Source organism: Daldinia caldariorum, assembly GCF_022478825.1.
Source record: "Daldinia caldariorum strain CBS 122874 unplaced genomic scaffold F4812scaffold_2, whole genome shotgun sequence".
NCBI lineage: Eukaryota > Fungi > Ascomycota > Sordariomycetes > Xylariales > Hypoxylaceae > Daldinia > Daldinia caldariorum.
The window spans coordinates 3,514,889-3,530,734 of NW_025953038.1; the positions used below are offsets into that span (position 1 = coordinate 3,514,889).

At 50.9% G+C, this 15,846-nt stretch overlaps 6 protein-coding genes across 6 annotated transcripts; 3 read left to right on the top strand and 3 right to left on the bottom strand.

Annotated features, from left to right (window-relative positions):
- The first annotated feature begins 374 nt into the window (after positions 1-374).
- Positions 375-2,608, top strand: F4812DRAFT_202149 (WD40 repeat-like protein). Its single transcript, XM_047930243.1, has 2 exons — positions 375-2,417; positions 2,494-2,608. The coding sequence occupies exon 1, from the start codon at positions 958-960 to the stop codon at positions 2,335-2,337; it is 1,380 nt and encodes a 459-aa protein (XP_047794321.1). The 5' UTR covers positions 375-957; the 3' UTR covers positions 2,338-2,417; positions 2,494-2,608.
- A 4-nt stretch (positions 2,609-2,612) lies between these two features.
- F4812DRAFT_202135 (uncharacterized protein) lies at positions 2,613-4,511 on the bottom strand. Its single transcript, XM_047930242.1, has one exon. The coding sequence runs from the start codon at positions 4,066-4,068 to the stop codon at positions 2,803-2,805; it is 1,266 nt and encodes a 421-aa protein (XP_047794322.1). The 5' UTR covers positions 4,069-4,511; the 3' UTR covers positions 2,613-2,802.
- Positions 4,512-5,008: 497 nt separating this feature from the next.
- On the bottom strand, positions 5,009-7,009 carry F4812DRAFT_449785 (uncharacterized protein; the record flags this gene model as incomplete). Its single annotated transcript, XM_047936013.1, has 2 exons — positions 5,009-6,810; positions 6,865-7,009. 2 exons carry the CDS (start codon positions 7,007-7,009, stop codon positions 5,009-5,011), a joined length of 1,947 nt encoding a protein of 648 aa, XP_047794323.1.
- A 1,406-nt stretch (positions 7,010-8,415) lies between these two features.
- Positions 8,416-12,269, top strand: F4812DRAFT_416360 (2-oxoglutarate dehydrogenase-like protein). Its single transcript, XM_047933057.1, has 3 exons — positions 8,416-8,521; positions 8,714-11,330; positions 11,386-12,269. The coding sequence occupies exons 2-3, from the start codon at positions 8,738-8,740 to the stop codon at positions 11,928-11,930; spliced, it is 3,138 nt and encodes a 1,045-aa protein (XP_047794324.1). The 5' UTR covers positions 8,416-8,521; positions 8,714-8,737; the 3' UTR covers positions 11,931-12,269.
- On the top strand, positions 12,249-14,912 carry F4812DRAFT_416366 (uracil permease). Its single transcript, XM_047933058.1, has 4 exons — positions 12,249-12,851; positions 12,951-13,117; positions 13,233-13,715; positions 13,817-14,912. Exons 1-4 carry the CDS (start codon positions 12,716-12,718, stop codon positions 14,777-14,779), a joined length of 1,749 nt encoding a protein of 582 aa, XP_047794325.1. The 5' UTR covers positions 12,249-12,715; the 3' UTR covers positions 14,780-14,912.
- A 138-nt stretch (positions 14,913-15,050) lies between these two features.
- Positions 15,051-15,739, bottom strand: F4812DRAFT_456112 (uncharacterized protein; the record flags this gene model as incomplete). Its single annotated transcript, XM_047936933.1, has 2 exons — positions 15,051-15,477; positions 15,585-15,739. The coding sequence occupies 2 exons, from the start codon at positions 15,737-15,739 to the stop codon at positions 15,051-15,053; spliced, it is 582 nt and encodes a 193-aa protein (XP_047794326.1).
- Positions 15,740-15,846: the final 107 nt, after the last annotated feature.

The following is a 15,846-nucleotide window of genomic DNA, read 5'->3' on the forward strand; positions in this document are numbered from 1 at the left end:
CATTTTGGTTAGCCCTAACAATGTAACTGCCACCTCCTATGCCATGAAGCTTAGGTAGGTAGAAACAATTGCTGAGGCTTAATACATTTTTTTTCTTTGGATATATCCACCGTAGTCGAGAAGACATGATCTGATCTTGAAATTTGAAAAATAAGAAATAAATAAAAAATAAAGGTTTATGTTGTTGGATATTCCAATTTCCGAGTGAACATGTGAACAGGCGTTATCTTATGTAGTGCTCAATAGCATTCTAGGAGGTACCTATTGCAAGCATCTATCTACCTTCCAAACGCAACATATTATAGTAAAGAGGTACCTTTCTTTAGAAACTATACATACCTGGTAGGAGGTATTTAAGGACTAAAAAAAACTACTCTTACTTTAATAAACATTATTTAATTAATGTGCAATTTCGTTAGGTAAGATTACCTAGGTACTCTTATATAACAGGTAAGAGGTAAGTATAATGCCGGTTAGGTACTTCCATCCATTCAAAGCCCCACCACGCCGAAAGTGCAATGTACAATAGGTACCTCCTTCTTACAATGTGCAAAGCTTAACCCCACGTTGCCCCGCTTACGTCAGTTCAGTCTTTTTTTTTTTATACTTTTTTATACGATGCCGCTGCCGCTGCCGCGATACAACAACACAAGTAACAGGTAACTTTCCTTGCTCAATTAATTACATTAGCACCGACGACATCCCACTATCATCATCATCATCATCGCGTCGACGATTCAACTCCGCACATACCACATACCTACACCTACCTACCTCCTTACTTACAATCGTTATTCTGCCATACTTCAGACAAAGGGGAAAAAAGCTAGTGAAGGGATAGAACAAGGCATTCAAAACCTGAGCTGCATTCAGCCTCAGGAATTTTCTTCTCCTACAGGCCGACTCTGCCGCCTGCACCAGCGCGAAGACAAAAGAAACGAAACGAAAAAAAAAAGAATGGCGTCCCCAACCAACAACATCCTCACCCCCCTTCCCCCCTTCAAACCAGACCTCTACCAGCGGGCCTGGCAATCGGTGCCGCACCCGACGCTCCCGCTGCTCGCGACCGCGCACCAGAAGACCGCGACCGTGTTCTCGCTGTCGACCCTGTCCGCCCACAGCGCGCTGACCAACGGCCACGAGCGCTCCGTCCGCTGCACCGCCTGGAAGCCGAACCTGCCGCCGCACAAGCTGTGCCTGGTGACGGGGAGCTTCGATTCGACCGCGGGGTTGTGGCGCTGGAGCGACGGCGAGGGGAAAGGAGAGGAGGGGTTGGAGGTAGATGTCACACAGAGAAGAAGGAGAGAAGGAGAAGAAGAAGATAGTAATAGTAGTAGTGGGGATGAGAAGGAAGAGGGAGACAAAGACTGGGAGCTAATCATCATCCTCGACGGGCAAGACTCCGAGATCAAATGCGTGAGCTTCTCGCCGACGGGCCAGTTCCTCGCGACGTGCAGCCGGGACAAGTCGGTGTGGATATGGGAGGACGTCGGGGCGCGGGAGTTGGACGACGACTGGGAGACGGTGGCCGTGCTCAGCGAGCACGAGGGGGACGTCAAGGCCGTGGCGTGGTGTCCCGAGACGAACCGTAGCGCGGGCGGGAGGCGGGGACGCTACAGCAGCGACGTGCTGGCGAGCGCGAGCTACGACAACACGGTGCGGATATGGCGCGAGGAAGCCGAGCAGGAATGGGTGTGCGTCGCCGTGCTGGAGGGCCACCAGGGGACCGTGTGGGGCGTGCAGTGGGAGCCGAAGCCCAAGGGGAACAGGTTCCCGAGGATCATGACGTGCAGCGCGGATCGCACGGTAAGAATATGGACGCTCAAGGAGGAGGAAGAAGATGAGGAAGAACAAACGCCGCAGCATGCGTGGGGGAGCTTGGGAGGGATCCCGAACACGATGCGTAGGGCGTTGAAAGAAGAATGGGAATGCACTGCCGTGCTTCCCACGGCACACACGCGAGACATATACTCGGCGACGTGGAGTCCAGAGACCGGTATGGTCGCAAGTACAGGCAGCGACGGCATTATTGCCATTTACCGCGAGGATGAGGACGAGGTCACAAACGGTGTACACGCCACAGATGACGAGGCGGCTGCAGAGCTGGATGGCGATGTTCATATGACGAATGGTCACACGGAGAATAAACCTCAGGAATCTCGACGATGGAAGCTAATATCAACAACACCCAACGCTCACGGCCCCTACGAGATTAACCACATCACTTGGTGTAAGCGTTATGATCAGGGGTGCCCGCCGGAGAGGAGAGGGATCGAGGAGATGCTCGTCACAACTGGAGACGACGGGATTGTTCGACCGTGGCAGATCTCACAATAACCAATCAACTCGGGTTGTCTTTGTTATAATACATCGTTCAAGCTGTATATATCATCAAGGAGGCCTTGGCCTTGAAAAAGGTATGCTTCTCGCTATATGTGACGAGCCACCATAACCGCTGTCCGTCGTTCGATTGCTTAGGTTAGGGTACATTAGGTAGACAGGGAAGCCCAATGCGACGAGCAATCTGCAATGATTTTACAGACGCGTCAATAATTAGCCATTGTTACCCATTACTCCTCTGGGAGAGTAGGAGAATCCGATGAACTTACAAAAAAAGATCATACAATGATTATTCAAAGGGGGAAAGATGAAGAGAAAAACAAGCTTTGAAGCAGACGCCGTCTAAGTTGCCTTCTAATATTTCCCTGGTCCCCTCATTTTGTCTACGTCAAACGCCTTGTGGTCCTCGAGAGAGGATAGAAAAAACAAACAAATAAACTTGCGTTTTAGAACTAATATCTCTCATATCGGATATGCATGGAACCCTTGGTTGCAGCAGCACAGAGCACGCTTAACTTTCCGCAAGGCGCACCTTGAGCACCAACTCGACCCGCGCCTTTGACCTCGTCCAGAGCCAATGATCGTCGACGAGAGGCTCCAATGCTGATCTAACGGCCGGCCGCAAGCCTTGCAGACCCGACGCACGCGGTGTCTGGTATGGGAGTAAGGCAGCGACGGTACGGCAGGATATGTGTTTGGGCCGGCGGGGCCTGTATCGGTGTGGCGTAACGAGGCTTCCATCATCACGTACTGACTCCTCAGTGCCATTTCCAGGGGTATCTCTCCATATTCGCTTGGATGCCGGATGTTGGGGGGCGGGTACTCGGGTTTATGCGGGTATGCGTGGATGTCGACGGACTCGACAGCCGGAGGCGAGTGCCGCTTGCTGGTGTTGCGGAGACGGGGTATCCTAACACCGCTTTCACTGTGACTGCTGCCGCTACTGGTACCGGCGCCGGTATCGTCAAAGGTACCGGAAGATTCGTTATTTGCGCCACTCTTACCGCCACTGGGTTGGTCTTCGCCGCTTGTGTTAGTTGTAGCGGGAGTACTGTAAAGATGGGGCAGCTCGTTAAAAGTAAACGAGGGCTGCCGGCGTAGTTGGCGCCTCGGCGGTGATTCGGTACGGCTCCTACGGCTCTTGACACTTGTCTTAGATTCCTTATGCTTCAGCAGCGAGGAGATATCCGACGTCGACACGGTGCCGCTACTAGCTCCACCGCCGGCCGTGCTGCGCAAGGTCGCTATGCTGCGCTGCTCGGCGATAGGTGCGAGCTCAGTGCCGTGGCCGTACAGGAACGGCGTCTCGAACGCTTCGATCCGGGAGAGCGGAGACTCCGAGCTGGGATCTATAGGCGCGGAACATGACGTCGGTGGAGTGACGGGTCTACCGCTACCGCTACCGCTACCACTACCTACCACCGTAGATGGCGGCGCGTTTGGTAAAGACGGGGTCGATGTGACTTGGCGGCGAGGGGTCGACTTTGGTGAGCTACCGCTCGATTGGGGCACCCAGGTTGCATTTGGTATCGACGCATGAGAGCTAGGTGTGCCTTCGGAAGAGTCCTTTTGATCCCATTCGGGACCAAGGGGACATTTATCTTGGGTGAGCTTGGTAGTGAGATTTGATTTATTGGAGAGGGGGATCCGGGATTTTATAGATAAGTGGCGTCTTTTGAAGAGGGTACGTCTTGTTGGGGTGGGAGTGGGATGGTCGGTATTGTCCATGTTATTTTGTTATATGCTTTGTGCTGATACTTTTTCTTGCAATTATTCAGTACCAAGATGATGATAATATTGAAGAAAGCAGTAATTAGTAGTAGTAGCGGTGGTGGTGGTGATGCAAGTAAAATCTATCACGACTTTTTTCTTCTTCTAAGGGTTTAGGATAGAGACACAGAACACTTCTGAATGATGGATGATGAAATGATGTGATAGGAAGATGCGTGAGATGTAACTGGATTATGATGTGCGTGTATGTATGTGCGTGTATGTATGTGTATGTGTGTGTGTGTGTGTGTGTATAGTTCACGCTTCTTCTGTCATGGATTGGTATTTGAAGTCACTTGATCTATCTTTAAAAAAGATGCGCCTGCCTGTTCCTCATTATGTGTAGTCGTGGTTACCATCACCGCTCAACCCGCCTAGGGGAAGGCACACGCGCACACACATACATACACATGTATATAATAAAGCTTTGCAAGTACGATATATGTATGTAATCGTCAAAAAGTCGGAAGGTCCCTTCTGCCCCTTCTACTCTACATGTGATTTCTTCGATCTTAGGTACTTAGGAGGGCAGTTCAAACCGATCAAATTACCTAACCTTAGGTACTACATATTATACCTAGTTGCCTCTACTATAACTTACCTAGCTTAAATACTTAATGTACCTAATGTATGTATGTACACGTACTCGGAGGTCTAGTAGGCATGAAACTTCACCGACTATAAGAAACAAGATCGAATTGCATTAAGTATTTTTTATGGAACCCCATCTCAATTCTAGAATAACATGTTATTAGTCGTCGTTCAATTAAAAAAAGACTGGTATCATACTTTAATTACGGAGGCTAAGCCCGTTACGAGGACCTGTTTCATGCAAGTCCGTTGCGGTCCATTTTCCCCATCTAACCCAAATTGAACGCCCAATGTTCATGCGACCCTCTCACCGCTCCGTACTGACCTGGATACCTTCTGCGGCCAATGCTCTTTGGTAATCGGCTATGGCTTTATCTAGAGATTGTATCGTCGGCTCCATGATCTTAAAAACTGCTTCCTTACCGCCACGAACCGACTTGGAATTGAATTTCACCTTCCGCTTGGTCCGTTCATAAATTTGTATAATCTCTTCCTTTCTTTTCTTGATCTGTGCTTCTCGCGCGTTCTCAGCCTCCACCGCAACAGCATCTATCCTTTCTTTGGATCGCTTAAGAGCTTCGGCCAGGTATCCAAGCTCGACGGCTCGGTCCGGGTCGCCGGAGAGGAATGTCGACCAAAATTGGCGCAAGAACTCCATAGTAGTAGCATGAGTTAATTGGCAGGCGTGGGCGATATCCGCAGGTAATCCCATGGGTGAAGCCTCATCAGAGTCCTGGCCAAACAATTGAGAACGTCTCTGTCCCATACTCTCGAGTATTTGTTTTTGAGCACTCTTTCGTGACGCTCGTGATCCTACGTGAGGGGTTTTCCCTCCCTCGTCTTCGCTGTCGCTGTCGCCATCGATACCTAGCGAAGCATGAAGATCCACACCCCCGGCACTATAAGTATTCAGGCTTCTCAAATCGCCTTGTACATCTTTAAGCACCTCCGATGGGTCCTGCTTTGCGTAGACTGCAGTAGTCTCAGATATGGTGCCGGTTTCGTTCGAGAAGAATCTACTTTGCTCTTTAATGTTTAGGGCTATACGGCTTTCTTCAACGTCACCCCGCAGATCGCGCAGGGCCAGTTCTCGATAACTGTCGTCTTCTGCCTCTGCCTGCTGAGCAGGGTCATTTTCGAACGGCACGACACTGGTTAACAATTTTTCGCTGATGCTATTTAAAGTCTGAATGATGGGTACATCTTTTCTTCCTCTCGGTCGCATCTCGAGGTCCTTGCGGTTGCCGCTCCTGAAACCACCCTGGTTCTCTTCGTTGCCTTCTATGTCAATAATGTGCGGAACGTGCTGGGCAAGGAACTTGCTGTTGAAGGCCTTGATGTCGTCGTACTCGTCGTATTTATCAAAAATCTTATCTGGCGGTTCTAAATCGGTGACTCGTTCTCCCCTTAATTTTTTTGATAGCTTGCTGAGGAAGAATCTCATCCAAAACTTGTCCTGCTCCAAAGGCGGCACGTGCTCGTTGTATATGCGTTTGACGAGAGGGTGTTGACTGAAAATCATCTGCATTTGCTCGACACTGAACTTCAGCTTTAGCTCGCTAGGCTTGTCTGGATCCGTGCTCTGCTGTACGGTAGGCCTCACTTGGGCCAAAACATTGTACGGCCCTTTCTTCTGGCTATTCTCGATAGCATGTGCTCGAAGCAGGTTGATCCTTGCAGACCAAAATTGTGTGTTGAATGTAGCGTCTGACATGGCTTCAGGCTTCATCTTGCGACCTTCCATGTACATCTGAGAGAGGTGGCGATCCGCTTTCATTAGTGACTGCTGTAGCGCAATATCATTCGTTAAGGAATCGTCATCGAAGACACGTGCGGCTGCTGATTTAGCTACGGCGGTATTAGCAAATGCCATGGCCGCCGAGCCACTGCCCCCAGCAGCTGTCGTAGCTGCTCGCGGAACGCTGGGATCATTATTCTTAGCTTCAGCAAGAATTTTGGACAAGAGATCTCTAATTGCATTGGCTTCTGCCCTTGGATCCGAGGGAGAGTTCAAATGGAAGAGGTAGGCCACAGGCTCAGCACTTCCTGGAGGCTTATCAAATATCTTGAGCATAACCTTGGCAGCGGTATCTGGTGTTTGCTGTAGATCTAGGCACAAATAGTTAGTAATTACGAACTATGATCTTATAAGAGAGCACATACTGGTGATATTTGATATTTGGAGAGAGACGGTTGGCGGGCCACCTGGTGCAGAGTTCGGAGTCCAGGTGACATTTTTGCGGTCTGGGGTCAAGGTAAGTATGCCATCCTTTTTCTTGTAGGCAGCAGCACCGGTCGGAATCGCCATCGCGTATGTGGATATGGAGATGAAAAGGACAACAAGCAGGACTGCTGTAATGCAGTTTATATATGATCTTCCTCTTTAGAGACACTTCATAAGCGCCCGTACGCGAAGAGATATAATCAAGAGTTGCCTGAATAACAGGATGGCGATATATTACAACGCAGCCATACGGTAAGGATCCTGTTAGAAATTCTTATTTTTTTAATCCAAACTTGGGATTTCTTGAGTTAGGTAGTTATATTCTGTCTTTGTTGTTGGAATGAGGAGTACTTGAAGTTTGAATTACGACGCGGTCGATTCAGAATGACTTGACCTTGCGATAAAAGTATGTACATGCTTGCAGAATGCAGGTACTCAGCGTTACAGGTACCTAGCATTATACGGATTAGGTACATACATAGGTACCTAAGGTACTTTACATTCTGTACCCCACATGACACCTATGAAAAGCCACTTCAAATGTGGCGTAAGCTGTTAAAGATCAGATACATTAGGTACCTCCTAGGATATGTACATAACATTTTATTCAGGTATCCCGGCGTGTGAAGATAAGCATTTCAATTGGACCCGTGTAATATTGTGCAGCTCAATAACTTAAGGATGCCAAGGGTGCTAGCTTCTATGACGTCCTGAAGCGATTTCAGCTCCCTAAGTAGGTAGGTAGATACCTGTTATTGACACAGAGACATCCATCTATCAAAGCAAACATCTGTACGGTTTAGAATGAGTAGAATGAGCGGTATCTTTACCGCAATTCACGACATCTACATAATATAGTACAATTTTACGGATCAACGGGAGAGTTAGGTAATGGCTCAATTATTTGGATAGTGTCATATTCTTTAAACACGAACCTCCACCATTGATATGTTATGCAAGTGCAATTAGGTTTAACTTTGGAACTGCCGTCTCGCCCTGTGACACAAAATGCGTGGATCAATCAGCGCCTTCGTAACAAGCCTTATTTATGATGACTCAAATGCTGTGTGATTGTGACTGTTCGATAAAAAGAAATATAAAAATATGTATATTACCGTATAAGTGCAAATAAAGCTATTTGAGCGATTAAAATGCCTCGATTGTACAATCTGCGCTGAAGTTATTACATAGTAGAAGAAAAAAGCCTCGGTGGTTTTTTTTAGGAATTTTCTTGCGGCGAGAATCGGGCCTTTCTACCGAATTAGAGGTCAGAATCGAAGCTGCCGCCCTAACCCAGCCTAACCTAGTAGTGTTCCAGAAGCCGAATTTAGCCTGTAAATACAAACTTAGCGTTTAACTGCATACAGCCAACAGCCGAGAGACCCTGCTTATTAGCATCTAAAATATGGCTTAATCGTATAGTCGGCATGACCGGGTTTTCTTGGCTCCTTGATCTGCGACCGGGTGACGACAGGGGGCCTTTGGGGGGGCGTCGCAGTCGCTACGTTTTTTCATTTTCTCCAACATTGGGGAGAGCATGACCCTTTCCCAGCCAGTCCCCAGTTTCTCTTTTCCAGCACCTCAACTCACTAAAAGGTACTGTTCAAACTTTAGACTTACTCCGCCGCTCCTTAATCTCTCTTCTCGAGATTGTAGAAATCTCGTCCTTTGGTAGGAGTTTAGTAAAAAGTCGATTCCTGGGTTGTTGTTTTCTTTACATACCCAAGTAGACAACAAGGTTGTCAAGTTGTCATTATTTCGTATATCGTCCTAATACATTTTTTATAGCTGTCGAAGCATCAGCCTGGCGCCATGCTGAGCAGCTGTCTCCGATCCTCGAGCAGCCAGCTCCTCAGAGCTAGCTGCCGTACCTCGAAATGTCTTTCCCAAACCTCGAGATGTTTCTCCATTAGCGCCGCTCGTCGTCCTCTCGCCCTCGCCTCCCAGAAGAGGTATTCCTCCTCCACCACCACTACCACCACCACTACGGCCCCCTCGCCTAACGACAACTTCCTGTCCGGTAACACTGCTAACTACATCGACGAGATGTATCTGCAGTGGAAACGGGACCCGGAGAGTGTCCATGTGTCATGGCAGGTTTACTTCAAAAACATGGAGAGTGGCGACATGCCTATTGAGCAGGCCTTCACTCCCCCTCCTACCCTTGTTCCTAGTGCAACTGGTGGTGTTGGGCCAGCTGTGGGCATGGGAGTTGGACAGGGATCTGACGTTATGAACCATCTGAAAGTGCAGCTGCTAGTCCGTGCCTACCAGGCTCGAGGACACCACAAGGCCAACATTGACCCTCTTGGTATCCGTAACGAGCCTAGAGGTTCTGCGAATACTGAGATCAAAGAGTTATCCCTCGACCACTATCAGTTTACCGAGAAGGATCTCGACAAGGAGTTCACGCTGGGACCGGGTATCCTCCCGCGCTTCAAGCGAGAGGGTCGGGATAAGATGACTCTTCGTGAGATCATTGCTGCTTGCGAGAAGGTCTACTGTGGGTCATACGGTGTTGAATTCATTCATATCCCTGATAGGGCTAAATGCGACTGGCTGAGAGAGCGCGTCGAAGTTCCCCAACCTTTCAAGTATTCCTTTGACGAGAAGCGCCGAATTCTCGACCGTTTAATCTGGAGTTCTAGCTTCGAGTCCTTTTTGGCTACCAAATATCCCAATGACAAGCGATTCGGTCTGGAGGGTTGTGAGACTCTCGTACCCGGAATGAAGGCCCTCATCGACCGAAGTGTCGACTACGGCGTAAAGGATATTGTCATCGGAATGCCCCACCGTGGTCGTCTTAACGTGCTCAGCAACGTAGTCCGCAAGCCGAACGAGTCTATCTTCAGCGAATTCGCTGGTACTGCTGCTGCTGAAGATGAAGGCTCTGGTGATGTCAAATACCATCTAGGTATGAACTTCGAACGTCCTACACCGTCCGGAAAGCGAGTTCAGCTTTCTCTCGTCGCCAACCCCTCGCATTTGGAAGCCGAAGACCCGGTCGTGCTAGGAAAGACCCGAGCCATCCAGCACTACAACAATGACGAATCGACGCACAGGACCGCCATGAGTGTCTTGCTACACGGTGATGCCGCTTTTGCTGCTCAGGGTATAGTATACGAATGTCTTGGATTCCACGCCCTGCCGGCTTTCTCGACCGGCGGAACGATTCACTTGGTTGTTAACAACCAGATTGGTTTCACTACTGACCCTCGATTTGCTCGTTCGACCGCGTACTGTACGGATATTGCCAAGGCTATTGACGCCCCTGTCTTCCACGTGAATGCCGATGATGTTGAGGCTGTTAACTTTGTCTGTCAATTGGCCTCAGATTGGCGCGCCGAGTTCCAATCCGACGTCGTCATCGATCTTATCTGCTACCGAAAGCATGGTCACAACGAGACGGATCAGCCTTCCTTCACCCAACCCCTGATGTACAAGCGCATTGCTGCGAAGGAACCTCAGATCAACATCTATGTGGACAAGCTGATTAAGGAGGGCACTTTCACGAAGGAGGATATCGAGGAGCACAAGCAATGGGTCTGGAACATGCTAGAGGAGAGCTTCGCCAAGTCTAAAGATTATCAGCCAACATCCAAGGAATGGACTACATCTGCCTGGAACGGCTTCAAGTCCCCCAAGGAGTTGGCAACTGAGGTTCTACCGCATATGCCCACCAATGTTGACCGGAAGACTCTAGCGCACATTGGTGAGGTTATTGGTTCTGTTCCCGAAGACTTCCATCTTCACCGCAACCTGAAGCGTATCCTACAAAACCGCACCAAGTCGGTTCTTGAGGGCAAGAACATTGACTGGTCGACCGCTGAAGCGCTCGCTTTTGGTTCGCTCGTCACTGAGGGTCACCATGTTCGTGTCTCCGGCCAGGATGTGGAGAGAGGTACCTTCTCTCAGCGTCATGCCGTCTTCCACGACCAAGAAAACGAGAATACATACACGCCTCTACAGCACGTCAGCAAGGACCAGGGCAAGTTCGTCATCTCTAACTCGTCGTTGAGCGAGTACGGTGCTTTGGGTTTTGAGTACGGCTACTCGCTGTCCTCACCTAATGCGCTGGTCATGTGGGAGGCTCAATTCGGTGATTTCGCCAACAACGCTCAATGTATTGTTGACCAGTTTATCGCCTCTGGTGAAGTCAAGTGGATGCAGCGAACCGGTTTGGTCATGTCTCTTCCCCACGGTTATGACGGACAGGGCCCTGAGCACTCTTCTGGACGTATGGAGCGATATCTACAGCTCTGCAACGAAGACCCACGTGTATTCCCATCGAAGGAGAAGCTCGAACGCCAGCACCAGGATTGCAACATGCAGATTGCGTGCATGACTACGCCTGCTAACCTGTTCCACATTCTTCGTCGCCAGATGCACCGACAATTCCGAAAGCGTAAGTTATCCATGCGAGATCTGGTATTGCATACATGATTGCTAATTGTTTATAGCTCTCGTTATTTTCTTCTCCAAGTCGCTACTACGACACCCTCTAGCCCGCTCAGATATCGAGGAGTTCAGCGACCCTGATGCACACTTCAAGTGGATTATCCCTGATCCCGAGCACGAGACTGGCAACATCAAGTCGCCTGAGGAAATTGACCGAGTCATCCTCTGCAGCGGTCAGGTGTGGGCGGCCCTTCACAAGTACCGCGCCGACAACAAGATCGACAATGTTGCATTCACTCGAATTGAGCAACTCAACCCCTTCCCGTGGGAGCAACTTAAGGAGAACCTAGACATGTACAAGAACGCCAAGACCATTGTCTGGGCCCAAGAGGAACCCCTGAACGCTGGTGCATGGAGCTTCACCCAACCTCGTATCGAGACTCTCCTGAACAAAACCCAGTACCACGACCGCAAGCACGTCATGTACGCAGGCCGAAACCCTTCGGCATCTGTCGCCACTGGTCTAAAGGTTGTTCACAAAAAGGAAGAGGAGGAATTACTAGAGATGGCGTTCACCGTGACGCAGGATAAGCTAAAGGGCGAGTAAAGGGAAAGGAAACCTAAAAGAGAAGTATAGCATTAACATGAGGACGGGGCGAGCATTTATTATTTTCCAAGTTTTTGTAATTTATCTTGTGTATAAAGCGGCCTCGGGGATCATAAGCGAGGCTACATAGAGGGGCGGCTGCTAATGGGTTTTCCGAGTACCGTAATGAATGATTTTGAACCTTCAAAACCCTGAGTTGTCCTTGTCCTCGTTCTTTATCCGACGCCGAGTGTAACGAACTGCGTAGATGTGCATACTACCTACCTAGTATTTATTCCCCGTGCGGAGAACGAGCGTGTATCGGACCGGGGTGTTGGAGGGAAGGCCATTGCTGTGCCGAATATGACATCCACAAAGAGCTGGGGTAATGATAAGCACCTTGCCTCTCGACCGGGATTTGCCAATGACCGCAGCTTGCTTTATCTTGGATATCATACGCCATGTCAGCTCTGTGACGAAATTGACTAAGTACTAACAGATAAACTCTGCAGTGATAGCTACCAGTTACCATTACCATGTCTCGGGACGAGATTCGGAATAGGTACCTAGTTGTAATTATAAAAATTAGATATATGATGGAGCCTCCACCAACGTGGATGGTTACACGTACCTAGTCTCTCTTGTCTTTAAAGGCAATATTTAGAGACACATCGTCTCTACTTCCATAGACGTCACTACCTAAACTACCTAACTAGATGGCTTAATAAGATAATAAATATCTAACCTAAAGTATCAATTAAAGCTGTCTGTCATTCACGATTACGCCTCCCGATGCGATTACAGCAATGCGTTCGTTTGCGTTTCGACAGCGGGGCCGGGCTCTCGGGGAGAAGACCCGAGCTCGGCTGACGGATTGGCACAGCTGGGAACTGCCGAAGCAGACGAGCAGTATTGCTCCGTCTCACATATGGACGAATGCCGGTGCGTCTCTACCTACCTACCTAAGGTATCCAAGCGCTGGTAGGTTTTTTACATGGTCGGACCGCGGCGGCTGATATGTGTGCCACGAACGAATAATAGATCAAGATCCGGTTCCGCAGGAGAAGCAGACTTGGACCAAGTGGGCGTTCATCGGGTATTGGTACTCTGACCTGGTGACTATCTCCACGTGGAGCGCTGCGAGCGCTATCATGACGACCGGCTTGGCGGCTACGGATGCGGTTCTTATTGTCCTCGTCGCGGCTATAGTACGTGTGTTCGAAAGCTGCTTCCCCAGTTCCCCCCCTATCTTCTTAAGAAACAGTACCTTAAGTATTATATGTCGTGATTACAATTGCTAACTCCCGGACAATCCCATCATAGTGCAATGCAATTCCGACGGTCTTAAACGGTGCCATCGGAGCCGACCTACACATCCCCTTCCCTATCGCCTGCCGGGCCAGCTACGGCTACTGGCTGAGCTACTTCTGCGTCGTGACGCGAGCGATCCTCGCGCTGTTCTGGTTCGGCGTCCAGAGCGCCAACGGAGGCACCTGCGTGACGGCCATCATCACCGCCGTCTGGCCGAGCTACGCGCGGCTTCCCAACACGTTGCCCGCGTCGGCGGGCACCACGAGCAAGGCGCTGCTGAGCTACTTCATATACTGGTGCATCCAGTTCCCCCTGCTGATGATCCCCTCGCATAGGCTGCAGTACCTGTTCTGGGTTAAGACCGTGCTGGTCACGCCCATGGCCTTGGCGATGGTCATCTGGATCACCGTGAAGGCCGGCGGTCGGGGCGACTTCTTCTTCGCGCCGGCGACTGTGTCCGGGTCTGCGAGGGCATGGCTTTGGCTGTCGAACCTAGTACGTCACCTAACCTAACCTAATCAACAACAACAACAACAACACAATCTCTAGATCTCCATGTACCCCTTTCTTACCTAACTAATCTAACAACCCACAAGACCAGCGTAACAGGCGGCTACTCCACCCTCGCCGTCAACATCCCCGACTTCTCGCGCTTCAGCCGGACCCGCGTCGCCCAGCTCTGGCAGCTGCCCTTCATCCCGCTATTCAAGACGCTCGTCGGCGTGTTCGGCATCGTATCGGCCAGCGCCTCCAAGCAGGTCTTCGGCGTCGTATACTGGTCGCCCCTGGAGATCATCGAACGCTGGCAATCCTCGCCCGGCGGGCGGGCGGCCGCCTTCCTCGCGGCCGCCGTCTGGCTGCTCGCGCAGGTGTCGGTCAACATCAGCGCCAACGGCATCTCGTTCGCCAACGACGTGGCCTCGCTCGCCCCGCGGTACTTGAACATCCGCCGCGGCGTCGTGCTCGTCGCGCTCCTCGGTGGCTGGGCCATGTGCCCGTGGATCATCGTCGCGTCCGCCGGCGCGTTCCTTAGTTTCATGAGCGCGTACGCGGTGTTCATGGCGCCGGTCGCGGGCGTGCTCGTCGCCGACTATTGGCTGGTTAAGAAGCGGCGGTACGACGTGCCCGCGCTGTACGATCCGCGGGGGATTTACAGGTATAACAAGGCAGGACAGGCAGGAGGGGCAGGAGGGGCAGGAGGGATAGGAGCAGGGGCGGAGATTGGGATAGCGGGAGTCAACTGGCGCGCGCTGGTGCCCACGCTCGTGGTCATCGTCCCGCTGCTCCCCGCGCTGGCGAAGAAGGTCGCGCCGGGGAGCGTGCGGATCAGCAAGGGGCTCGAGAACCTGTTTGCGTTCAATTGGCTGTACGGGTTCTCCGTCGCGCTGGGGATGTACTACGCGCTGAACTGGCTCTTCCCGCATCGGGAGACGCTGATACCGGAGGTTGTGCCGGGGGTAGTTCCGGTTTTGCGCGCGGTGGATGTGGATGCGGATGTGGAGAGTGGTTTGGCTGCGGATGAGAAGATGAGAGGGGCGGTGAAGGAAGAGCAGAGATAGCCATATTTTAGTTAGATATCAGGGACTATGTTTATTTACTAATATTAGGTAGATACTTAGTATTCAAAAGGAGGTGTTATACATATCGTAGAAAGATAACCAAGAGCTAGAAATTATTAACCCTATTTCTAAATCGTATAGTAGCACATCATCGTCCAAATTATCATTATAGCCTTCTTTCTAAATAGGTACCTACCTCCTAATCTAGGCAATAATACTAATTAATCCACACCAAACCCTCAGAACCCCCCCTCCCTCCTTCCTCTCCCTTTTATAAGCCATCATCCATCAAATCAAGTAACTCCCCCAAACCCGCCACAGCCTCGCACCGCCCACGCACCCTCCCGCACCCCCCCGGACACCTTCCCTCCCCACCATTCTGCCACCCGAACAGCACGTCCGTCTCGTTCGCCAACACGCCCGCGACCAGCGCCGTCGAGCCCGGCAGCCCCGCCGACCGGCGGAACACCTCCGCGGACGGGATCCGGATCTGGGCCCAGCCGTCGCGCACGAGCGTCTCGATCGCCGTCCCGTACACGTACTCGCCGAAGCCGCCGAAGCGCACATCGCGCAGCTCTCCGCGTTGGTGTACAGCGTCAGCTGGGTGAAGGCCGCGAGGGCCGCGGGCGGCGAGAGGGAGTACCGGCCCAACGGGGACGTGAGGATCGATGTGCAGTTGTTTATGGCTGCGATTTCTCCTGTATAGGTTAGGTAGGTAAGTAGGTAGGCGTACTAGTAAGTTTCTTTGACAAGTATGTGAATGAAAAGGGGCTGGAGAGGTACGGTTCGTAGGTTAGGTACATACATACCGTGAAGCGTTGGGTTCCCGGTCGAGCTCATGCTGTTGGCGCCTGTGCAGACGAGCTCCCCGAGCCCCGAATTCGCTGTGTGGTTTACGATCACGGTGCCGAAGGGGGCTTGGGGACAAGGGTGGCCGAGGGCGAGATTGGCCTGGCGCATCCAGTAGATTCTCGTGCTGAGGGGGATTTCATAGGTCGGTATCGGTCCGCTGGTGATGGGTATTTGAACTTGGTCTACTTTGGGGTGAGATTGATCATGGTCATGTC